Source organism: Rhinolophus hipposideros (genome assembly GCF_964194185.1).
Source record: "Rhinolophus hipposideros genome assembly, chromosome: 9".
Classification (NCBI taxonomy): domain Eukaryota; kingdom Metazoa; phylum Chordata; class Mammalia; order Chiroptera; family Rhinolophidae; genus Rhinolophus; species Rhinolophus hipposideros.
In genome coordinates this window covers 21,820,702-21,847,144 of record NC_138055.1, presented here as the reverse complement: position 1 = coordinate 21,847,144, position 26,443 = coordinate 21,820,702, and the positions used below count along the sequence as shown (strand labels likewise).

Here is a 26,443-nt window from a genome sequence, read left to right as displayed (position 1 = left end):
CCTGACTAATTCAACAGTGGTTCCCAAACTGTGTGCCAAGATACCCCGGGGCACTACACAAAGGTATTTTTGTTCTTCTTGTACTCGGATCAAGCTGTATTGTTTCCGATATTTCTTTCTATGTGATGTATGCTCATTGTAGATGAAGAATGTTTGCTGACCGCTAAAGAGATGAGGAAGGTTGAACAGACCATCAGGAGACTGATGGGACGTACTGTTGTTCAGGGCGGCCGCCTGACGCTAATGGACAGGAGAGCAGGACCAGTCCCATGGATCTGCAGGTGGATCCAGGCACAAGGAGCAGAGTGCTCCCACTAGAGTTTATTATACATTGTGGTAAAGGAGGTCATCCTATGCCCACCAGCTAGGTGACGAGCAAATCCAACTGAGTGTTCATGTTTAAGGTTATTTAAAAAGCAAAACCCTAATCACGTTGAATTTTTGGTGCATAGCAGATTCAAATGAAAGAACTTCACAGGTAAATAATAAGTTGACATATTTTGTGACCATCATGGGAGAAAATAAATACGAAACTGAAGATTTTACATTGGTGAATCAAAAGATTAAACTGTGCTAAAATTCACTTTATAAAAAACATGGCGTGGGGCGGGGGGAAGGTAACTCAGCTTTATTTATGAAAATCACTGACAAAACAATAAAGAGCCAAAAGTAAAAAAGATAGTTTTAGTTACAATATGAGCTGAGTTTTATATTTATTTATGAATTCAATTTCAAAAAGAAAAATGTCTGAAATCAGCAACAGGCAGGTCCTTAATCCACTTTTAAATCTTTCCCCACCAGCATGGCGGTCACAGGGTGCATACTTGCTCTATGCTCCTGGAAGGTACGTATGGCTTGATCACGGGACTTGTCAAAGGCAGCAAGGTCCCTGCAAAAAAGAAAAAAAAGAAAGAAAGAAAGAAAGAAGAAAGATGGATAGTGACTTATTTTGGCAAATTTTATTACACTTGTGAAGTAAATGAAAAGTAAACCGATTAACGTGAGTGTTTATGTCATGGTTATATATTTTTTGGAATTCCTATCAAATCCATAGTCAAAATAATTTCACTGAAATATTCAAGATACAACTTTTTCTCCTTTTCTCAAGCATTCCTTTGTTATATGTCAAGCAACCTACCTTTCCACCTCATTGCAACATTTAGATCAAAAAGTTTGGCTTTATCTGCTATCTGCTCAATTCTTCTTGCACTTAACTTCAGACTCTTTTCTAGACCATGCCCACCCACCAATTATCTTCTACTTGCTTTTAAAGATCTTTCTGTGTGATCTTTCTGTTTCAAAGAAAGTTTGTTCTTTTTTTCTGTGTGTATAAGATTGTCTTCGATTTATTTCCTTTTCACCAGTGTCTAACCCTATTTGGCCCATATTAGGTAATCCATAGATAATACTAATGAAATTATCCCAAATTTTAAATATTTAGAAGTGTTAATTCTTATTCCAAAATTATACCTATAATCTTTAACAAATGTAAAAATATGTATTATTTTTTAGATTGCATTGTACAAAGTGTTTTAACAACAATAAGAACATTCATTTCAGATTTTTCTTCCCCATTCTTTATATGAATTCAAAGCATAGTTTGATTTGGTTCTTACTTGAATAAGGGTCGTGTAAACTTCATTCGTCCTTGTTCAGTCACCATTTTTAAAGCCAAAGGAATTGCTTCCTCCCATTTCGATTGAATGCAGAGCCGTAACCATCTGAAAGGAGGATTTTAGGGGATATGGGATAGGAAACGAGGAGGAAGAGGCAGGATATGACAGGTACACCTGAAAATTACTTTTGTAATGATGAATAATCCCATTATAGTTACACTGTGCACTATATTATGTCTTTATTTTGAGAATCTCATATAGACATATATATATTTTAACAATTGGAGAAGAAAAGGAAGAGGAAGGAGTTTGTTCTTTTTTAAAAGATCATACGTTTTAAAAGGTCTGGATTATGTAGGTGCTCATGTACCTTATATGTGCAATTTCTGAAGGAATTAAACTTTGGTTTAAGCCTTACACTACAAATCTGAATTAAGAAAGATTAATCACATAACAGAATCAAAGATTTCTAACTATTAACATTCCCATTTCAGAGTAAATTTGGCTAGTTGTGAAAGAATGCCTATTTACCATTGAATCCTTAATTCTAGTATTTTTAAAAGGCAAGAGAAGCTTAGAACAAATTCTAATAAAGAGATTAATACTATCATCTTATCGATACTGCAACTATTCCTTAAAAAACACTATAATTATATAGAAGCAATACATTGGACAAGGATTTTTCAAGACTCATGTATGCCTCATACTTTGCTTTCCCTTTCTCCACCTTTTAAACTAGTTTTCCACTTTCTTCCACAGAGACAAGTTAAAATGATGTACCTGAATCGTATTTCAGAATTGTTAATGGCATTGAAGTTGTACACCTCTTGCATTCGCTTTATGTGCCCCAATGGAAGAGGTGCCTAAGAGCAAAATAAAAACGTATAATGTATCATTTCAACAGGATTCCTTGGAAGAAAGGAGCTGGAGAGAAATTCTTAGCCAGATTAAAATCCTAAATATTTTGTAATAGAGAAGTAAGTTAGATAAAAATAAAAGAAACAAATGCACACCAAAAAAAATTTGTGCAAATTTATTCTGGGTAAGGATGTGCTAATGGGAGCAAAATGATAATTTAATTTGCCGGGTACATAGAGAATTAAATGAGAATTACTCTCCTCAGACTTTTTGGTATATATAAATATTAACTTTCAGACACTTTCCAGAGTTTTTCAAGTTTTTTCTTATACCTTATCTATTTTAAATTTATCCCATTCTCCAGATTAAATCACAGTTCCTTGATTTTTTTTCTCACTAATTACCCCCCCCCCAGGTTTGTCTTGGTGTATTTTCTCTGAAATCCCTTTTAAATTATCAATATCCCTACAAAATAACAGTTTTTAAACTTTTATATTACAGACCCCTTTCAGAATCTGACAAATAATATGGACCCTTTCCTAGGGAAATAAAATATGTATTTACCATATAAACACAAATTTCTATATCCAATTTCATAAACCTCCTGGGCACATCTTAACCCATGCTAACAGGAAGAACAAGTTTGGGTGAAGAAAAGAAAGAAGAGCTCAGTTTGGACAAGTAGAGTCGGAGGTGCCTATGGAGTGCAGGCCGAGGTAGATGGTAACTCTCCTTTCCAGCCACAACCTCATCTTACGAAACTCTTACTCTGCACTCACTAACCATCTTGTCCCTCAGTGATGGCTAGACCTTTCCCAAACTATTTAGTTTCAACTAAACTGCAAGTCCCACCCTGGTAGGTCCGCTGGTTAAGGTCACCTCCTAGGCTCCCCTACTTCCCTCAGTATTTACCATTCCTGTTCCTGAGTCATCGCATCATGTTTTCTTTCTTCCTGATCCTAAGCCACATGGCAGTGCTACAGACATTTATGCAACTGTGATGATTTGATGCGCTAAATAGTGATCCTCGAAGAGCCCCGTTGCCTTAAAATCCCATTGCATTGATTCCATAAAAAATCCTGTTCAAAGGCTTCTCCATCCATCTCAAGGACCTTAGACCTAAGAGCTCCCTGTCATGTAGTAATACTCAGCCATTGTCTCCCTCTCAAAAGGCAGCATCTCCTTTCAGTTTCACATATTCTTTTAATTATTTGGGTTTGAAACCTTAAAATTGGTTTGGACTCTTTCCTGTTAACCCCCTAATCCAGTCATTCACAAAACCTTATGCTTTCCATGTAGTCTCCCTCTCATCTGTCCTGTTCTTTCCTTTCCCACCAGCCCTGTCCCTCATATCCTGCACTCCTTTGAGTCTCCCAACTAACTCCTCTACCAGCGTGCCTCATGTCAATCCAGCCTTCACACTACCCAAAGAGTGGTTTTCATAACCACCATTTCCTCAAATGACTCTCTCGTTCAAAATATTACATCCGTTCCTATGGGCTAGAATAAAATCTAAAATTCTTAGCATTCAAGACTTACCACATCTGACCCGACCAGACTTTCTAGTGTTATCTTCATTCACTTCGTTACCAGAGCTACGACTTACTCCTGCAACACGGGGCGCGCTCCGGCACCTGCTGCTCCCTCCAACTTGAACTTCTCCCTCCCTGCTGACACTGCTCTGCTCAAACAAAGCTTCACTCCTCCACAATCCTTCCTCGATCACGCAAGTGGGAGTCCTTCTTCACTAATTAAGTTTTTCTCAAGTGATATCTAAAATAGACCTCCTTTTATTGCTAAATTTTGCATGTGTGATCTTACTAGCTTTGTAAATTTTTTGAGGACATGGTGTATTTCTTTCTTATATGTTTTTATATTCAGCACAATACTAAACATAGTAGGCATTCAACAAATGTTCAGTAAATGAATGAATTTTATAAATGTTTTTTCCATTAGTTTCCATATTAATATTGTTTTCCAAGTCAGGTCCGATATAAACACTGTGCCTTTCTGCCCATTCTAATTGCTAATGTTTTCAGGTAGTACTTACTCTCTGAAGCATCTGTGCTAAAAATTCATTCAACTGATGAGAAGAGAGATCTTTCAGGTCTGCTGAGTTGAAGGAATTTAAATCATCTTCTTTGGCCTAAGATAAATGTTACCCGGTTATTTCCATTCATGTACAATTTAATAATATTTATTGGTTTATCTGACATAGAAGTAAAAATTAAGAAAAAGACGGAAATACAAGAATGCATAAAATTGTAAAAAATAAGTTTAAGCCTCAGCTACTTTAATATTTCTGAGCTTGTGTCACTATGACTCCTAAAATCTACATTAAGAAAAATCAGACTCTTAATAGTAAGAGTGGAGGAAACTTTTGACATCCTTTATACCATCCACGTTAGTCTGTCTTTTATTACAGGGATCTCAGCTAAGAATTCAGAGGATACAGGGAAAATTCTTTTTCTTCCCCAAACAAGAATCATTCCTAAATTTTTCATTATTTTCTTAGACGTGAACAATAATACTGACAGAACAAAAATGCCTCAATTCTTCCCTAACAGTTGGCATTAGTGGTCACCCAAGATCATTTTAGGTTTATCTGGTATGTGTAATGGCTATATTTGAAGTAGTAGCTTATAAAAGATTTATGAGGAAAAGAAAAAAGGGAAAATGCAAATCATTTTGCATACTTTTTTTTAAGAGAGGAAGAGCAGCAAGAAAAATCAGAACCATCAACGTCTACTTGTTTAAACTTAACTACACATTGGGAGCTGGTATGGTATCACTTTGGAGAAACTTGACTTACAATTAGCCTTTCCAAATACATGAATTCATGAGTAAAATTCCCACAACCCTGGGCCTCACCTCCTTCATAGGTAGAGACATATAGATACAATCAAAACAAGGAGTCAAAAACCATACTACTCACAGTAATCCATCTTTGACTTAAGGCAATACAAGCATTTGTCAGAGTCATATCATAACTGCAATGACAAAAAAAACATTAAATTTTATAAAAATAAATTCTTTTGCATAAATGAAATTTTGAAGTTACAGAGCATATTTAAATTTCAAAGTTCTTTTAAAATAAAGATAAAGAACTCCAGAATGATGGAAATAGGAAATCTTCTACCTGACTTACATGTTATAGGTGTCATCTAACTTGGAAATCCAAGGAATTAACAAATTAATGAGACATCTGATTATCCTTTGGAGAGAATGCTAAAACATCTCCGCCAAGACTGTATAAGCTTCACTAGTGCGTGCTGAAGTAGCTGGGACTCAGCTGAGCACACGTAGTGTGACAGGAGCAGATCTGGGCACTTGGGACAACACATAAACAACATGAAGTCCTTGCTCTCAGGGATCTTCCATTCCGCTGTTCCAATCATCTAACCATCCAACAAATCTGTGAGCACTTATGTGACGGCACTGTTCTAGATGCAGGGGAAATACTGGTGTCATGCAAGACCCTTGGGTGACGGAAGTCCTGTGATGATTTCGTTCCTCTTTGTTCAGACAAAAGTGGAAATAAACTTTGACCATTAAGCCGAGCAAGTTACACTAAGTTTCGTTTGTTCTCACCTTAGAAAATAAATAACTCATATGTTTTACAACAATGGAAAAGACCATGTAATATGTGCGAAATTCTTGCAAAGCATTGTCCTCTGTCTGTACATCACGTTTGTTTTCGGTGAGACGTTTCTATTAGAGAACAGAGGGGTATCTGTCCTTAGGGCCTAAATGAAGTAAGCTTTGATTAGAAGTTGCCATTGAACCTAATTCAAGAGAGTGTACGCCCTAGAGGAGATAATAAAGGGGTCAAAGCAGTGACCTTCTTTGAGTCAACTGCCCGTTTATTTTCATGAAGTCGTCAGGCTGTGGACTGTAGGCAAACCCTTTGTTTGTCTTTAAGATCAAGTGGGATCAGAGGTCCTGGATTTCTCAGGCAGTAAATCACATTCATCTAGAACATTACTTAGCACTGATTTCAAAAGGAATGATAGTACAGTGGCTGATCTGTTTCTTGGTGTCCTGAAACTTCCTGCTATTGTAAGGAAAAGAACTAGGTTGGGATTAGTCCAGGGAGAGAAAGCAACTCTTATTTATGGCAAAGTCCCAAACAAAGGAATGAGCAAAACCAGATATGAGCCCTGCTTTCATGGTGCTTTGATGTAGTAAAGGAGAAATATATTAATAATCACACAAATAAATGTAAAATTACTACTGTGGCAACAGCTACAAAGAGGCAATACAGAGCACTGAGAAACTCTAAAGGGGAGACTTGACCTGGTTACAGAGGTCAAGGACTACATCCCCGAGGCAGCGCGTCTAGAGCTGAGATTGGAATTAACTGGGTAAAGGGTAACTCTACATGGAAGGAACAGCATTCCTGGCTGGAACGTGCAGTTTGCATCCTCACAGGACTCGTGGAAGACCAAGATTCCAGTCCCTGATTGCGAAAGGTGTTTAGTTTCAAAGGCACTATATAGGAGGGTTTGAATCTCAAATCTAATTCCTTACTTGCTGTGTAACCTTGGGGCAGACACTTTACCTAGCTAAGCCTCATTTGCCTCCTCTGGAAATGGGATGATAACTTATGACACTGTTACAATGATTAACATAATACTTACGTTATTTTCCTTATTGCAAAGGTTTTCAAAGAAAGGGCAATATGTTACTCTTCTCTATCTCTCACCATCCTTGTGTAGAAAGGAGGCATTCAATTATTACTTGCAACAAATTGAACTAATTTATATCTATAATATCATATTTTCCTTTTGACCTCAGGGTTGATTCAAAAACACCTACATAAGAACTCTATTCTTCTCACTAACTAGTAAGAGCTTAAGGAAGGCATAAAACCCTTTTAGATATTTTGAGGAGCTCTCTGGATTTAGGAGAATGAGAAAGAAACCATTAACAGAGTAAGTACTGACTTGGGTTTTACAGGAGGCAGTCCAGGAGAGTAGAGCCAGGTATTCCAATCAACTTGATTGAGAATATCAACCTGTGAACAGTAAGAACACCCAGTTTGCTACAGAACAATCTTTTCTATTGAAAAAAAAAATCTAATATAGACTTTTAGGTCCTCAAATCTATAATTTTATCTATACTAACATGTCAAGATAATTTCAAAGTAATCTTTTTGAAAATAAATTTATATTAATCGTGTTCTGTTAAATAATTAAAATAGGAAAATTAAGTACATATAAAAAATAAATTTCTAAAACACTATACAGATCTCTCTGAAATAGGGAAATTCTACACATTGCTTCATGTTGTTGAGATCACAATTTGAATAGGAAAAAATACAATGAAAGATGGACTCTTAATTCAAATCAGCCTAACAAATAGCTATTAAATAAAGATATACTGGGCATGAAAAATAATAAAGCTTTTAAAAGCCAACCTTATCTTTAAAGTGAGAATACAGGAAATCCTTCCAGTCATCAGTGGTTATGCTCTTGTAGGAAAATTTCTCAACATAAGCCTTTAAAAATCCTAGGAAAACCTCTAAGAGTTTAAAAAAAAAAGTCTATTAATGGAATGGTAGTTATTTAACTTCTTTTTTTTCGGTGCTTGGTATTGTACTGTTAACCACAAAGAACACTCAGAGAAGAAGGAAACCAATAAGGGCTTTAGGAGTGAAGAATGTTTTAAAAAGGAGGTAGGATTTCAGTTGGACTTGAATATATGTAATTTGGTGAAAGGGAGAAGATAAATCCTAATTACAGGTAAGGGATAATACAGAAATGGAATAAAGCACACGTTCTGAAAGCAATGATCCTAGTACAACTGGGAAGGAGAAAAATAAGATTGGCCAGGCAGAATGGGTCTAGATGAGAATGCGACTTTGAAGTCTAACAAAGGAGAACACTGAAATGCCCAGCAATGGGGAATGTGACATAACTCAGCACAATTATATAATGAAATATTCTGATGGCATGAAAAAGCATAAGATAGATTTGTATGTTCTGATATGGAGGGATGCATGTGAAATATTGAATTAAAAAAACAAATGTAGAATATATATATAGTGTGATCCATTTTCTGTAATTAAAATAAGTATATATATTTGTTTGTCTATTTGTTCATTTATATTTAGAAAAAGATCTGGACCCAAACACACCAAAGTGCTAACAGAGATTACCCTAAGGAGTGGAAAGGGGCTGAGGGACTCTCACTTATTACTTTTATAAACTTCTACACCACACAAAATTTTTTCAATGAGTAGATAGTATTTTTCTAATTTTTAAAATGCTGATGAGTGGTGTTTTTTCTTTTTAAAGTCAAACAGCACAATTTCAAACTCATCCATCAGTCAAGTTTTAAATAGAGCGTTAACATTAGAAAATGATACAGATTTCTTCAGTAGCTACATACAGAATGAATTGGAAGAACACAATGGAAACAACAGTTTAAAATTCTTCCTTATTCTTCATATTACCCTAAAAAAAAAAATCAGAAAATGCAACGACTTGCCTGGTCCTCCAAGAAGCTGTTCAAGGTAAAACAGTAAAGCAAAGCCTTTCTCATAAGGGACTGAAGAATATGCTACGTCGGGGTCCACATTTGTCAGATCAACCACAAGTTTGGTGAAAGGATGGGTGTCTCCAAAAGTCTTTATCTGCAAGACACAAAATCAGATGAATGTTCTGATTTCATTTGCGAATAAGCTAAGAAGGAAGCATTACTTCATTCAGTGCCACTTAATTCAGTGGCATGACTGTAGGGGAGTCTAGAACTTATGCAAACTTAGAGACTGAAAATTGTAGGATATGTTAACATAAATTGCTGGAACTCTATTAATGGAAAGGCTACTTATGATATTTCTTGCCCAATAACAGGCTTTAGTCTTATAAAAGGCTAGAAAAATATTTCAACGCTTGCTCAGCAAATTCAGCTTTCAGGAGAGAGCACATCAAAATGACATAAATATACCAAATAAAATTCAAATACAGTAATTGACTATTTTAATTGCAAAGATCCAATGGATCTGACTGGTCACGAACACATTTAGGGTTAGGGTTCAATAGAATATTGTACCAGCTTGATTTTCTACACCTGTAAATCTGCTTGATTTTCCACACCTGTAAAAATGATTTTTGTGTTGCTACTTAGGAAAGATGCGTTTCAAACCTAAATTTTTGAACACCTATACAACTTTGGATGACTGATTTTAAAGGTATGACTCATTTACCGAATTCTGTAGTTCTCCCCATCCTCCCAGAGCATGAAAATGCCTGAACTTTTCACCAAATAATCGTCCACAAATGTGACGTTCCAAGTACACAGTATGTCCCTCATTTAACCTGAAAAACAAAACAAAACAAAACAAAAAAACAGTGACATAGTTAAGAGAAAAAGTCATTTTAATCAACAAGATATTTTGGTTTTGGCTTTTCTTAAAGGAAAGCCCCAATTATAAAGCATAAGTACAGTACAGTCAAAGCAGACTGCATAGGTGGCTTTCCTACATTTAATTCAGAATAATGGAAAGTCTGGCCCAGCAGATAGCAGCAGGGAAAATTAAGCCATGCTTCTGGTTTTACACATCCATGTCCTAAATTGTGACTCTATCAGGAAGTAAATAACAAGCATAAACTGACTACCTCTACTCTACCTAACACTGTGGCAAGCGTTGCAGCATTAAAAAAATAAAAATCCCTTTGTATCAAAGAGATGGTATCAAAGAAAAAATGTACACAAGAAAAAATTCAGAGTGGTAGGAAGCAGGGAATGAAATTAATCAATAACAAGAACCAATTAAAAAAAAAATCATACCAAAAATGATCCCAAGTTTTGTTCGTCACTAGATTTCCTGTCCAACTATGAGATATTTCATGTGCAATAACCTAAAGGAAAAAATGGAAGTGATTAGTAGTCAAGTTGATTACCTTACTCTAAAATAACTCATTATGTAAGCATTCTAATTCTTTCAATTTCACATTGTACTTTTTTTAGTATTAACTGAGAGATTCAGGGAGTTACTCATCCATCAAAATAATAATTTAGTCAAAGACAAAAATTTTTTGCATATTTAAAAAATTAGAAACAAAATATCATGTAGAAAATATTAAATGAATACATCACTCCATTAAAAAATATTTCGTGAACATAGGAAGAGATCAAACCATAAAATGTTCTTAAATCTGTTGAATCTAATTGTTAATGTAATAATGTCTTGCAATAAAAATCCTCTGGTTATCTTTTAAAACCGTATCGACATAATATAATGGATTTTTTAAAATCAGTTGACTTAATACTTCTTGAAGGTAAGACCAACACAATAAATTTTTAACTTACATTGGAGAGTGATTTGTCACCTGCCTAAAAAAGAAAAAAAATACCTTAGTATTTCAGTTCTCAAAGTACAGAATGTCTCTCAAAAGACTACCTATAACAAGATAGAGTATTCTGGCATTAATGGTTCACTGTACTTCTACATGGCACTCCAAAGAGTTCAAAAGAGACATGTATTAAGAAAATAAAACAAAAAAAATGCAGGACTCAAAAACAGCATAATTCTTTCTCTTCCTCATCCTAGAGAATTTTTTTCAATACCAGGCGGGCCCATGTACTTGTCTCTAACTTCCAGGAAACATTTCTCCTACTTCCATTTTTTTATATCTGACCTTATTTACCCTTATTTACCTTCTTTCTATCTATTACCCACAATTTATAGTGTCTCCTATGATGTATTTTATCTTACCTATTTAGTTACTAATCAATTATTCACTTGGTTCTAGAAAGGATTTGAGGTACCTTACAACAGCATATAAAATATAGCGATAAACTGTTGCCTAATCCTCTCCTCTACATGGTAAACTGAGGTGGGTTTTTTTTTTTGTTTTGTTTTTTACCAGTACCTATATGCCAAGTGTAAACAGTGTAGTTTCTTTGTCTGGATACATAATTCATCAATGGATTGGTGTTATGGAGCCCCTCCATCCCTAATATCCCCAAACACCTTGTACATAACATTCTTTTCTCCCAAATGGCCAAATTGTTTTCTTTTGTAAAAGGAGAGGATGGTAAAAACCACAATAAGCAATAAAATTAGAAACAAGGGTTCTATCAATAAAAGATTTTTAAAAATATTATTAGGAGTCTAAGGTTCGTCATATCTGGGTTTATGTTTGAGGAGAACTCAATTTCAAATGAAGAAATATTGGCACTTACCAGCAGAGTAGGAGTTACAAAGGTGAGGCAAGGGTTTTCCATGCCACCATAAGGGAAGGATGGTGGCAGAACCAGAAGGTCATACTGCCCCCAGACATATGGGCCTCCCAGATCTTCTGCAATTTTCAGCATAGATTCAGTCTGGAAAATGAATGCATATATATTTGTATGTCTTCATCATTATAATAAACTTCTTTAAAGTATATATTGTTTTCTATGAAGGTTAATGATGCTTATGTTAAATGAAAAGGATACAAAAAATGTAGCAAATGCAAATTCACATAAAACAACACATATTTGATTCTTTTACCATGTCACTTAACACCATCGCATTTCATAATCAAAATCTTAAAACAACTGTCTACCACAGTTATTAAAATGGGTGAGTATATGACCAACCTCAGAAAATTCATAAGCTGACTTTTCCACTTGCTCTTTCTCAGACCAGACCAATGTTCTTGGGCCAATTTGCCTGCAAAATTAAAAAGTCTAATAAGAAAGAAATTCAGGCAAATTATTCACCTGGTTCTAGGAAAGATTTAAAATACTGTACAAAATCCTTACAATAGGAGTGTGATTTACCATGTGCTTACGGGGTAGGAGGAAGGTTAAAAGGCCTCTCTGAGACACAAACCCACTGTTGCAAATGCAGCAATAGATATGAAGCACTGTAGGGAGGCCCAGTCTGGGCTAAATAAAAACTGAGACCTCCAAAAGTGCCTCCAAAGGTTAACTTACTGGCTTATGGTTAAGACCTTTGGGCAACTAGTTTCCTCCCTCAATCTCATAACTGTAGAAACCCAGTTGAGGCTCAGTAAGAGATTATTCCAGAACAGGGTCGATGTAAACTTTGTTATACACTTAAAGGCTGAACATTGTTATATAAAAGAGCAAACAGAAAAGGAAGAAGATCCTGTCACGTGTTACAACATGGATTGAGGACATTACGCTAAATGAAATAAGCCTGTTATAAAAGGACAAATACTCTATGATTCCACTTATGAGATATCTAAAGTAGTCAAATTCATAGAAACAGAAAGTAGAATGGTGGTTATCAAGGGGCAGGAGGAGATAGAAACGGGGAGTTGTTGTTTAAAGGGTATAGTTTTGGTTTCACAAATGAAAAAGTTCTGAAGATTTATTTCACAACAATGTAAATATATATAATGCTACTGAACTGTATGCTTAAAAATGGTTAAGATGTTAAATTTTATGTCTTTTTTTTTAACCACAATTCAAAAGGGAGGAAACAAATAGACCTACATATCACTTAGAGCCTGAACTCAAAAATATTTTTTCATTCAAATTTCATTAAAAAAATTTTATGTAACAAAAAATCCCACGTCTTGCGTTGGTATCCTGCCCCAGAGAGGCCGTGGACTCTAAGGCAGTGCTTCTCAAACTTTAATGTGCATGAAAATAACCTGGGGAGTTTGTTAAAACACAAGTTTTGTTTTAGCTGGCCTGGGACAGGGTCTAAGAAATTACATTTCTAAGCAACATCCAGGTGATGACAAAATTACTGGTCTGTAGACCACACTGAGTAGTGGCGGCAACTAGTCTTATCCAACATAAATTTAATGAGAGCCACAAACGTGAGGTGCATATGTAATTTCAAATTGTCTCGTGGCCACATTGAAAAAGCAAAATGAAACAGATGAAATTAATTTTAATAATATATTTTGTTTAACCCAATGTATCCAAATATTATCATTTCAACCATGTAATCAACATTAAAAATTACGAGTGAAATATTTTACATTTGTTTGTTCATACTAAGTCTTTAGAAATCCAGTGTGTATTTTACACTTAACAGCACATCTGAAGCCTCAGGTGGTTAGAGGCTGCCACACTAGCTAGCGCAGAGCTATGCTTCATGTGTTCAGATGACCTCGGTTTGTTTGCGTCCTGGCGCTGACATTTCCTTGCCACGTGACTCTTACTATGAGGCAGTTACTAAAACTCACTGAGCATCAGTTTCTTCACTGGTAAAATGGGAAAAAGTAATCGTATCTACTCCATAGAATTACAAGGATTCAATGGGATAATGCCTCAGAGTTGGTACATGATAAAACCTTTTAGTTGTCAGCTGCGGTGACAATTATCATTTAGTGAGTCTCTCCATAGGCCAGGAACTTTACATATGTTAGGTCTGTTAATCCTCACAAAAACCCTTTGAAGTAAATATTATTTCTCGTTTTCAGGTGAAAAAAGAAACTTAAAAGAGGTGAGTTGCCCGAGGATGTAGTTAGTAATTGTTGGGGTTGGAATCGGAATCTGTTTGCCTGACTTCTCTCTCACATCCATATTTCTGTCAATTTAAAGAATATGATTATTATAGGAACCTAAATGTTCAGTGGTTTAGAAATAAGAACAAACAAAAAACTTAAGAAGGAAGGGCACTCTATTGGTAAAATTTTAATAAAATCTTATATTTCTCTAATATTTATAGGCTTCCAAGAGCTTTAATATATTTTATCTCATTTATTTCACATAACCACCCTAGGAGAGGCAAGATAGGGAGACATAATTTCAAGGATGGAATGGAGGTGATGAGAAGTGATTTATTTAAGCTTACATTAGAATCCAGGTCACTAACTAAAGTTTAGAACATGCTCGTTCTATAATACTTGGAAAAATCTAGCAGTCAGTGACTGGGAAAGAGTTTTAAAAATTTAAAATTAATTTGTTACTTACATTTTATAATTAGGTTTGAATTTTTCTAGAGCTGTCAACTTGATATCTTAAGAAATACACAAATGATCTACCAATTAATCCAGACAGAGGTTCAAGATGCCTGAGGTTTGATCTTTTCATCAACCTCAAAATTTGTCCAAAAAGCTCACCTGCTTTCTAAAGCTCCAACAACTAAAGCAATCAAGTAGCAGGGGATTGGGACCTAAAGGGGGCAAACAAAACACATCACATGCTCAAATTAGTGTTTGAAAATGTTACAGAGTAATTCAGTGTGTATTTAAAAGTAAGTGAATTCCTTTTGAAATCTCCAGATATTGTATGAATTACTTTCCTTTTGTACTTCTCAAATAGTTCTCATTTTTAAGGGCTAAAATAGTTCAAAATTGTGATGTAAAACATTTCAAAACATCTATTTCCCTTTTATTTCATTAGGAAGGAAAGCTTCTGAAATATGAAAAACATGATTGCACATAATATTACAAGGTACATTTTCAGCATTTCTCAAAAATTAGCTTATAATAAGGCAACTGTGCTTTTCTCTTAGGTTTCTTGTTTTTTCCTCTTGACTTAAATTTTTTTTTTTTTAATTCCTTTCTTAAACCATTCCTGGTATATTTGAAAAACATATAAAATAAACCAGCAATAAGAGGATGCTGAAGGTTTGGGAGCTTGGAATCTCAAGCTAGGGTGGAAGCTACATTGTCCACCGTGGCTCAATTACATGTTATATATTAGGGAAGTTGATTTAGAAAGCATACATAAACACACACACACACACACACACACACACACACACACACACACACTCATTAAAGGTCAAAGATACAAGTCAAATTATTAGGTTGGTACAAAAGTAATTGCAGTTTTTTGCAATTATTTTTAACCTTTTAAACTGCAATTACTTTTGCACCAACCTAACACCAGCTACATAGAAATTTTAACTTCAAGGACTGTAACAGAGTGCTTTTTTGGCCTAAGACAGCTCTTCCATTTGTAAACACTAAACAACCACACCACATTCTGGTCCCAGGGCAGGCGACAGTGTAATTTAGAGGGACAGGAAACCCACTACTAACTGGGATGAGGAAAAATGGGATCTGGCGCACTCCCTACAATGTCTATCCAGCAACCTCTTTCTTCAATACAACACTGTAGGTAGGAGAACATATTTTAAAAGCACAAAAGAAAAAAAAAATGACGAAAGCAACACAGAAGCTGATTTCTAAATTCTGAAATATTTCAAAAGAACTTTTGCTCTCTGGATGGATAAAACTATTTGTAGTTCACTGCCAATGAAAATGAAAATCTAGGCCCTAAGATCTTACTTTTTGGCTGAATCTGTATATTTTCCTGCTCGGGTCTTCGGGGTCAGGTGCTTCTCCATCACGAATGGCACTCATAAGTGCCACCAGTTCTTTAGGGACAGATACCTAATGGAGAAGATGAGTCATTTCCAGTTATAAATAAAAGGTTCTATGTATCTTGACTACTTATGTAAAAAAACCCTTTTCTCCCCTTCGTGACTATCTGTATAATAGACTGTGAACCCAATAAGATCATATGTGTCAGTTTCATAAATAGAATTAACAATATGTAAAACTGACTTCTTTAAAAACGAATGTGAAATATCTACCTATCCATTCATCCATCCATATTAAGAGCATTTGGTAGAAACCAGGTTAAAATCCCAGCTCTGCTACTTATTAACTGCATGCACTTGGGCAAATAATTCTCTGAGCTTCAGTTTCTCTATCAAACAAGAGCAATACTTCATAGGGTTGCTGCAAAGAATAAATAATATAAACATGCTAAGAAGATCCGCTTAGCACCATGTCTGGCAATGGTAGCCACCAACCCCCATACCCCTCTACACCCCAAAACAGATTCAAAAGGATGTCTATTCACTCTAGGACAGAGAATACAGTTTTGAGCAATTTTATACTTAAAACATAAACTTGGGAGTTAAAAATAGAAGCACTTTTTAAGGGTCATAATTGTGAGACACTAAAACTATTGCCAAGAACCGTGAAATAATTTTCACTAGAAATCACTTATGACAATCTATGTGGTCACTTAAATGTGTACCCTAGCTCCATGATTCTGCAAGTTTTGTTTCTAATAAATGCCAGAATCAAGGACTATCCTCTGAACATTAGTGATCTAGCAAGCATCCATTCCAGTAAGTGCCACTTTCATGTTTATCTTGCATGGCCCAGTAACTCAAAGCTATTACTGTGGCAGGCACAGAATCAGGAGCTCCAGAACCAAGTGCTATAGCAACGCCAGATCCTAGCGCTAAAAGTGTTCAGGAAACATTTTGGTTCTGCTTCCTCCCCTCATTTACCCAGCGATATGTTATACAGGTGAGACGCCTGAGGTTGTGAGGTCCTAAGACTCGCCCAAGGTCATGCAGTTCCTGAGTAATGGAGAAGAGCCCAGAAACTGAGATTCTTTGTCTCCAAGTGGAGTTTTCTACAGTACCACACTAGGTATAGTTAGGCTGTGGGGTGATCTGGGAATCAAGAAGGCCCCATAAATACAGATTGGTCCTCAATTCTATTTACGTGGTCTACGAAGGTCTGGCGTCTGGGATAGAATTTATTTATTAGTTATACCCCACCTTTTCCTAGTAGTAACTATGACAAGAAAAAGCTGGAAATGTATGCAGACAAGTCTACACTATATGCTCATTAGAATACCTAAACAGATGTTTATAAGGCTATAGAGTGCATTATAGAACTTTTAACCCTGTAAATGCCAACTTCTAAAAGTGAAAAACAAATTGTTCCCAAATTCTTGTTTTTAGGTCCAGAATTCTACATTCCTTTTAAAATCAGAACGGTACTCATTTCCCTTTTTTATACTTATATTCAAGGCTGCCTTTAAAACAGAAATTCAAAATGAGGCCCACAGTTTCTTTATTCCATATTTCAGGCAGAATGTAATTACATGAAATATCTCCATCTATAAAAATTTAATTATTAGCTCTGCTTATCATTTATACCACATTTATGTATAGGGATCATTTAATTCTGCAAATAATGTGTGGTATTTACCTCTGCACTGTAGGTTAATTTCACAGATGGAGTGTCCTGGCAAGGCAGAATTGCTCTGCAGTGGATAGCCTGGGAAGGGGGAGAAAGAAAAAGAAACAGCTATTCCCATTCTTAGAAACCAAGTCACTCAGAAATCATTAAAATTGCAGCACTGTTTTTAGACACATTCTTTTTAAAAATAAAAATACATCTCACATTTCTTTGGATCTTTTAAAGTAGCAAAAATCGATCTGTAGATTTAAAAAATCTGATTTTCCATTTTAATGCGTGGTTAACACTCCTATTTCAGTTGAAGGATGAAGCGGTGTTAAGCAGTGTTTCCTGCTCTGGGCTTTGAGTAATAGCAGTGCCCAGTGAGAGGCTGTTTGGAACCCTGAGAACAAAGGGCTATTTGGTGGAATACGTTTGGGAACCATCGCATTCAACATCCCTGTCCAGGAACACTGGCCTCCTAAAGGTTCTGAAAAGACCTTCTGTAAAGAAACTGGCCTGATTTCTCACACTTATTTGAACAGGAAACCCATTTTTCTCTGTTATATAGTTATTAACCTCTAATGGGATACCAGTGTTCCGAGGAACACAGTTTGGGAAATGTTGTTAGAGTCTTGATGTTTCTATCTTGCAGCAAATCTAACAGAATTAGGTTTCTTTTTTTTCAGAAGAGAGTTTGATCCTTATCTTTGTGACAGGTTATCTCTAATTATGTGGTTTATTCTTAGTTTTTAAACAGAAAGAGTTTAAATCATATTGTTTTTAAAGGTACATTTCATATATTTACCTAATATATGCATTTGTAAATGTGTAAGAAAAATCTGGAAAGGCTATACACCAAACTCAGTGGTGGTTACCTCTGGGCAATGGTGTCTGGAGAGAATTAGAACATCTGATCTTTCACTTTCCAGTTCTTTATTATTTGCAATTTTTGTAATGAGTACATATTTTGTTTTATTATATTTTCCTTTCATTTTATGACCACTTATTGAATGCCCAATCTATGTCAAGTTCTGTGCTAGGTGCTGGAGCTATAAATAGAAATATGACTTTTATAGTCCAATTTAGGTAGACATGTTTTCAAATTAAAGGAAGTTTCTTTTTTTAAAGTAATATGTGAAAGTGTTAATAGTGAGAGATACAAATAAAAATATATGTTGTTTTTACAATGTAAGACAAATTAAAATGCTATCTTAGCTAAGACCCATGTATCCATAAGACCGCTGTTCCCTTTGCTTCATTCAGCTTCATGAGCTGGGAATAATAAATCATTCCGAATCCTTTTTTACCTGGCACTGACTAAAGAGATATGGATGTTCCTTCCCAGAAGTTTGTTCAGGTGTGAGCCACTGAAGAGCAGAAGATTTTGGAGATGTCTCAAAAGAAATTTCTATAACGACTTCTTGATTTCTATATAAAACAAATAAATGTATTAGTAGAGTATAATTCAATCTAACTAAAATTTAAATTCATAATACATATACTGAATAATATAAATAATATTTTATGAGGCCTTGTTACTGATTGAGAGTAAGCTCTAGGATATTTAGCATTCTAAGTGGGTAAGTTTGCCTCTCACGTTCCTACCTGAATGCCAGCCGAGGTGTTCACTCTACCAGGCTGAGTCCTTATAAAGCCCAAACAGGAACCAGTATTAGCTGAATACCCCACTGTGTGTCATATGCATTTTTCACTTTGTGATACCATGCCATCTTTTATGATAGTGGGAAAGTGGAAGAGATCATTTTGGCCCTTCGATAAACACAGTAATGGGTGCCAGAGCAATAGAGAGCAGTGCTGGTCTGCAAACTGTTACTGGATGAGTCCAGAAATTGAGAATAAGCTTTTAGAAACTTTTAGAGTAATTTTTATGTTTGTGGGACCTAGTGATAAAAAACAATGAGTATTTAGTCTCTTAATCCTAGTATTTCATTTGTATTGCATTTTACAAAAGTATCAGTCTGTGATGAATTGGAAATAACAAAAACTGGTCCTTCGCAGGGATAATTTGAGCAGCACTGATAAAGAGGAAATAGCAAAAGCTCTGGAGACTAGCAGCTGTGCTTGTATTTGAATCCTGACTCTACCACTTATTGGTGCTGTGAACTTGGGCAAATTATTGCACCTCCTTAAGCCGTAGTTTCTTCATCTGTAGAAAGGGGTTAATGATATCTACCTCAGAAATGATGTGGATGTTTCCTTTCTTTTTCATAAGTGGGATGAGAATGTATGAGAACACTGGCTACTGAAAGATGGGGGTAGATTGTCCTTGTTCCAGGCCAATGGTTTTTCTACCCTTTTGCCTTCCCCAATATATCGAGGAATGGGATATGCTCCCAATATGACAATTCTGGCTATTATTTTCTTGAATAAGTTACTTCATTTCTCTGAGGTTCCCTTTCCTCAGGTGTAAAATGCAGATCATACCCCATACAGTTACTGTAAGGATTAGGTAATAAGTTTGCATCTAAAGCTCTTATCTCAAGATTGCTACACAGAAATGGTTCTATGTTGTCATTGTTATTATTCCATTAATAAAATGGAATTTTATTAATGGCTGGCTTCTGGGGTAAAGATGAAAACAGTGCAGTTTGTAAAAGCTTCCCAGGTGATCCTGAAATGCCTCAAGATGGCATGCTCTCACCGTCACATTTTACTAGATATTATGTAGTAAAATGATGAGTAGAGAAGTAACAGTTATCAAAAGTCCTATTCTTGAGTATTTCATACAAAGAATTTCTTTAGTATCTTAAGAACATGTTAGGTTGGTGCAAAAGTCATTGCGGTTTAAAAGGTTAAAAATTGCAAAAACCGCAATGACTTTTGCACCAACCTAATACAATTTTTTTATACAAGCTTCAATCTGAATAGCATATCTGTAGGAGTAGTGTACCAATTACTACATACACACAAACTAAAAATAGGAAAGAAAAAAATGTCTAAATTAATTAAAAATATATTTCCCCCATTATTCAGCTATAAAAGAGAAAGATAACATTCATACTTGCTCAGAGCAATAGGAAGAGAGATTTCCATTGGAGATCCTTTGTAACTTTGTCTTTCCCCAAGAGCGTATTTGACTTCTTGTCCATTGATGACCACTTTTTCTATTGTAAGGTCCTTTGTATCCAAAATCTAGAATTAAATTAATATTTTTCATTGATAAGAAAACTAATAGATATAGGTTAACTACAATGGTTACAGAGAACTAGTGGCTTAGGGAGAATAAGATACAGAGTGAAATTACAGGAATTAAAGGAGTCAAACATTAGCATAGGTGCCATCTCTTGGGACTAAGCTTCCTGAAAATTTTTGGGTTCTAAGATTTGCATATATGTTGTTAAGTAATTCTGGGATAGTCACATAAATTTTGTGCTTTAAGTAAAAGTCAAATCTAAATTAAAACGCTTTTGCTTCTGTCTCCTAAAACTTCTGTGCTATGAAAAAATTCATCTATAACTTAAGTTTCTTTCATCACAACTCCTCAATATGTCTTCCATATGTTTCTTCCTAGAATTCATATAGTCCAACTCCTAGGTACTTCCCTATATCCAAAAATTAAAACAAACCTTGGTACTTGTTAGCCAGATAAACAGACTATAATCACTGCTGTTGTGTATCTAGAAAAAGCCCAACTTAATATGGCAACTCTGAACAAATAATCCTATGGAGGAGTGGGAGAGCATATCTACTTCTGATGGCCGATCAAAGACAAGTGCTTTGGCAGGAAGGGAGTGGCAGCAAATATGAGTATTTTCAATCCCCAAAACCCTCTGACTAAGCCCTAGACACCATACACTTTCATTATCTATGAACTAATTTCTCGTTCTAGAATCTTCAACCTATCTTTACCATATGACTGCCTAAACAAGCCTCCCATATTATTTTTAAAACTTCAGTTGATCCATCTGCTCACTCTGATAACTATTCATTTTTCTCTTTCCTTTCTTAAACTCCAAGGGCAATCTATGGCTGCTGTGTCCACTTCCTCATCAACCTCTCCTTTCCCGCTCTTCATCTGGCTTCTAGCTCCTCTGTTGGTGAAAGGGTAAACCTTTTGATCGACAGGTCTTTTCTGTTCAATAAGTTTGACCTCTGTCCACTCATAGCCTTTATGGACCACAGCATCTGTTTGAAGTCATTTCCTTGGCTTTGATTTTATCCATATATAGCTCTCCTACATGTCTAATGCTTTTTCTTCCCTCTCCTTTCTAACTCCTAAATATGGATATGTCCATATGTTCCAGCCTTGGTCCTTAGATTTTCTTACCATAGTCTTCACTTTCTACCTCTCACTCATGTCCATATTGTCAACTAATACCACTGTGCTGATGACTATCTGTCTATTTCTACAGTTGCATCCCTTTCCCAGGATTTCAGCTGGATCTAATTACCTACTTGACATTTCCATGGGAAAGATTGCCTCATATTCAACAGGCTTCTAAAAATTCTAAAAATGAAGCCACCATTATGTCCCCTGAATCAGCTCTCTCTCCAGATTTCTCCATTTGGTCAAGGGTACTCAAAGTCTGAAACATTCAAGTAATCCACAGTTGGTCCCACTTTCTGATCCCACACAGCCAATTAACAAGTTTTTCTTTCACACGGTCCTCATACTTTCTTTTCTTTCTTTCTACCACCACTGTAGGTCAGGTCCTGCCTTAGAACTGCCTACCATCTGATCTCCCTACCTGTAACATCTTTTCCTTGAAATCTGGGCTGGAACAACATGGGGAGTTAGAAGGCCATTGCCTCTCTTTTATACTCACTAACTGTGGGCAATAAATTCAGGAAAAGTCACAGGGTAATCATTAATTTGATTCTCACCTCTCTAGAATCAACACTATTTGGTTGGGAAGAAATTTCCATCCTGGTTTAATATTTTTTTTTAAGAGCAGCCAGATTTGTCATGAGTACCATCTGTTTGCGTCCTAATGGACAATTATTTCTTTCAGGTTGCTCTCCTTTGGGGGTCTGTTGACTGTTGCCCTTGCTCTAGCTTAGTCGAACTGGTTTATCTCCCTGCACTTGCGTATTCACAATACATGGTTTTATTAGGTTTATTTTATTAAGAGAGTTACTCCTTTGTCCCTTCATATTCTAGAATCTCTTTCTGAATACCTGATTTGTTTTAAAAACTTTATTTGAATATCTGTGTATATAACGACTCATGTTTATACTGCTCTTATAACCACACGGAAGAATTAATTGGATCATTTCCCAATGGAACACATTCTATTTTCTGTATGGCCTAAACTTTTCAAATCTGTTCAGAATCGGAAGAGTCAGGTTATTATTATGACTATTGTTCTCATATCCTCTCTACTAGTTATAGTAGTTGGCCCAGTTCTCTCCTACAGTACTTATTGTGCTGTGTTATAATTTGTTTTCTCCACTAGACTAAGAGTTCTTATAACAGAGAATGTTACTAGGTTTGCATTCCCAGGGCTTAGTACAGTGCCTGAAAAAGAGTAGGTGTCAATATATGAACTCCTGGACCAAGAGAAAATAGAAAATGCAATGTTTAAGCTGTATATCTCAAGTCCTAAGCGTCAGCTGTCATTCCCAAATTAAGAATTCCCCTTCAAGTTTCACTGATAAATGTTATTAAACAGTGATCAAAAATAGTAACAAGAAAGAAAAGCAAAAGAAACTGGATACCTGACGAGTTGGAATTAGTATTTTTCAACAAATACTTATTAAGCACCAACTATGTGTAAGGCTAAGATACCCGTATGTAGTTACAAGAAACGGTCCTACTAATGGTAGGAAGTTACTAAGGATATAATTTACCATATCTCACAGTATCCTCTTTGAATAACACCGGAAGCAGCTGGCCAGTTGCCATGGACTATATAACTGATTCCCATTTTGCACAGGGGAGTTTGCTGGGAAGTTTCACGTAAATCTTGGGGCCCACTGCTGGTTTTGTGTCTAGGGCTTTCCACCATGTATATTGCTTCTCCTATCCTGATTCTCTCTTGCTACAAATTCTTTCATTATTTTTTAATCTTGTCCTAACTGCACATGTTGTTTTAAGCAGTCTCAAATTCTTTCTGCAACAAAGCAGGGTTTAAATAAAAAAGTGTTATGCCTCATTATTATGTCTCTATTTACATTTTTCTAGTTGCTATTTGTAGGGTGCTGTAATGAAAAAAACCATAAGGTTATGAGTCATAACCAAAACTGAAACCAAAAAAACACCTTGATTTGATTCCCAGCTCAGCCATTTACTTAGTGCAGTCAGAAAGATGTGTTCAACTCCTGACTTCTGCCACTTATGATCCTGGCCAAGCTATTAAAACCTTCTTTGAGTCACTAACTGAAAGAACACCTAAAAAGTTGAAAATTTCAATATAATTTCAATAAAAGAAACAAATACTTGAAAGTTATCACAAATGAGTACTAAACTTCAGTGCAAATAACAAAACGCTTTAAAAGGATTTTTAGAGAAGCTGGGAATTAGTATTAGAGTTCCTTCAGCATTCACCAGGATCATGGACAAGAATGGGAGAAGGAAAGAACACCCAGCACTGGTCCTCTCAGTGGATGGTGGTGAGGTATGATGCCATCTCATCTTAAGACATACTCAGTAGTATTATCAGTGCAACCCATATTAAGCTTAGGCACTGCTTTCTACCTGAATTCATTCATTAATTCATCAAACTTTTGCGTGTTCTCTACATGCCAGGTGCTATATACTAAGAACCTGAGCTACACAGAGACATGAAACACCATCATATGGACTCCCTTCAAGAGTCCATAACCTAGTGGTGGAAATAAGCTAACTTTAAATAAAATGAAACTCTTGGTCTCAGGTTATTGCTACAAATGAGCAAACAATTATAAGAGATGTCACTGTACTACAACTAGGCTTCCTTATATAAAACCTAACATTATTATAATTCCAGGCTCTATTTACTAGACAGACATGCCAACCAGAAATCATAATTTAAATGTTTTCTCTAGATTTTGGGACTGTAAAAACAATCTCCAGGTTTTTAGATTGGGACACTGAAGGGACATTCTTTTCAAATTTAAGCCTCCTGACTCTTGCTTACTCATGGAGCAGAGGTAAATCTTAAAAGGTAACATGATATTCAAGAAGATCAAAGTACAACCTACAAGGAAATAGTTACCTTCTTGCTTATAATACTTACATTTATTTTCTTCCTTTTGGTGACTACATATCAATACATAGAGGAGTCAATCTCTTTTTCAAATCAGAATTAGTCTAGCAAAATGTTAAAGGAAAAACAGTAATGTGCTATATTTGTTCATATTAATGAACTCAAAACACAGACCTATTACACAAGTAAGAAAAGGAATGAAAACTACAAATTCTCATTTAAACTTTAGTAGATATCACCACATTACTTTATGCAAAATACACTGTAGCTGGTCTTTTCTTGTCCCTCTTATTTCTAAAATGCATACCTGTGAAATTCTTCAGGTGAAAGGTACAATCCAAATACCATCAGGCAATTGGAGTAAGAACACTGTAAACAGGTTTTGTTATACAGATAAAAAAAATTTAATAAAATTCCAGAGCTTGTCGAAGTACATCTTTTCTAAGAAGCACAGTAATTACTTACTCCTTGGAACCAACTACTAATACATTTGTATTGCGACATCCCTAGAAAGCTTGAATGGCACACCCGTCCTTAAATTATTCGAAGAGTGATAAGAAAGAATCAAAGGTAGGAAGGACCATGACCCTGGAGAAAAAGAGCTGCATCTCGAGTTAGTGGAGGCTGGTAGCACCGAAGCAGGGCGGAAAGGAGAGTCAGGGAATCCTAAAGGGTTTGAGAACAACTGGCGGGGAGACTGAGGGAGGAGGGCGATCGGTCGTATCCCGCAGACTTGCCGGCTGAAATATAGGCGCCTGGGAGGGAAGAGTGGGTGGGATCAGGGATCTGCAGGATATGGGCCCCAGGCTTGGATGAGAATGTGGACTGAAGAAGGTGTGCTGGGAACTGGACGCACTCTGGGGCCTACGGAGGGAGTTCAGGGCTCCAGGACGAGGAAACGGGGAGGCCACTGGGGGTGTTACCGCTGGGGGTGTTACCGCTGGGAACCAACATTGTGGGGGTGGAGGGGATTCGTTGGCAAATGAAATCTGAGAGTTGGGTGAGGAGCGCGGCGTGGATGTGGCACCAGGATGTGCCCAGGGAGCCTGGGGGGAAGGAGGGAGACACTGAAGTACCCGCAGCGGGTGGGGGAAAGGATGCAGACGCGTAAGTCAGCTAGGGAGGGGGCGCAGTAGGGCGAGTGGGGCTGAAGAGGGCGCGGAGAAATGCGAGGGGGCTACGGAGGAGGTGCAGAATAAGGGTTGAGGCTGCAGAGGAGCACCAGGGATGCAGGAGCAGACCCGGGCGCGGGGCTGGGAAGGGGCGGCAGCAGGGTGAGGGACGAGAGGCCGGTGGCTGGGGAAGAGGCGGGCACTGGGCGCCCGTCCCACCGTACCAGGCTCCGCAGATTGTCCTCCTGAGACTGGACCGTGAGCGCGGCGGTCCCGGTCAGCGCCCGGCGAGTAAAGTCAATGCTGCAGCGCAGGTGCAGATGCTTGGTCCGGCAGACCGAAGCCGGAGAGGCCAAGGAGCACGTATCCACGATCTCTGGCATGGCTCCCGGGAGTCCTGCGGTACACCGATCGGTACACCAACATCCAGCTGCCAGACTGCTCGACTGAGAGGCGAGCGGTGGAAGGAGGCAGATAAAGAACAGGAGGAGGGATTCGCGGCGCCCGCCGGGAAAGGAAGTTTCTTAAGGTCAGAGGAGCGTGGGGAATGGCGCGGGTGGAACTACAGGTTCCGTAGTGCAGCGCGGCAGGGCGTGAGCTGTGCACCTTGGGAGTGCGCGTGGAGGGGTGGAGGGTGGAGGACCGAGATTGCTCCTGAAGCTGGAGGAGTCGGAAGAGGCGAGTGACAGCGACGTAAATAAGTGGAGTGGGGAGATGAAACGGAACGTTTGCATTTTAGTTCTATTTCATTTCGGTAGAAATAGTAATGGCAATAGAAAAATATCAGCTCA

At 36.8% G+C, this 26,443-nt stretch overlaps 1 protein-coding gene across 2 annotated transcripts; it reads right to left on the bottom strand.

Moving 5' to 3' along the window:
• Positions 1-607: 607 nt before the first annotated feature.
• LTA4H (leukotriene A4 hydrolase) lies at positions 608-26,138 on the bottom strand. 2 transcript variants are annotated; one of them, XM_081059843.1, is made up of 19 exons: positions 25,877-26,138; positions 20,415-20,545; positions 18,700-18,820; positions 17,420-17,488; positions 15,689-15,793; positions 14,513-14,565; positions 12,066-12,138; positions 11,667-11,807; positions 10,791-10,814; positions 10,269-10,339; positions 9,685-9,796; positions 8,967-9,111; positions 7,894-7,997; positions 7,421-7,491; positions 5,410-5,464; positions 4,525-4,620; positions 2,397-2,479; positions 1,617-1,721; positions 608-889 (listed from the first exon to the last, which is right to left on the bottom strand). In XM_081059843.1, exons 1-19 carry the CDS (start codon positions 26,033-26,035, stop codon positions 772-774), a joined length of 1,836 nt encoding a protein of 611 aa, XP_080915969.1. In that variant the 5' UTR covers positions 26,036-26,138; the 3' UTR covers positions 608-771. The 2 variants fall into 2 exon arrangements, with proteins under 2 accessions (XP_080915969.1, XP_080915970.1); XM_081059844.1 differs by lacking the exon at positions 2,397-2,479 and having other exon boundaries at positions 25,877-26,120.
• Positions 26,139-26,443: the final 305 nt, after the last annotated feature.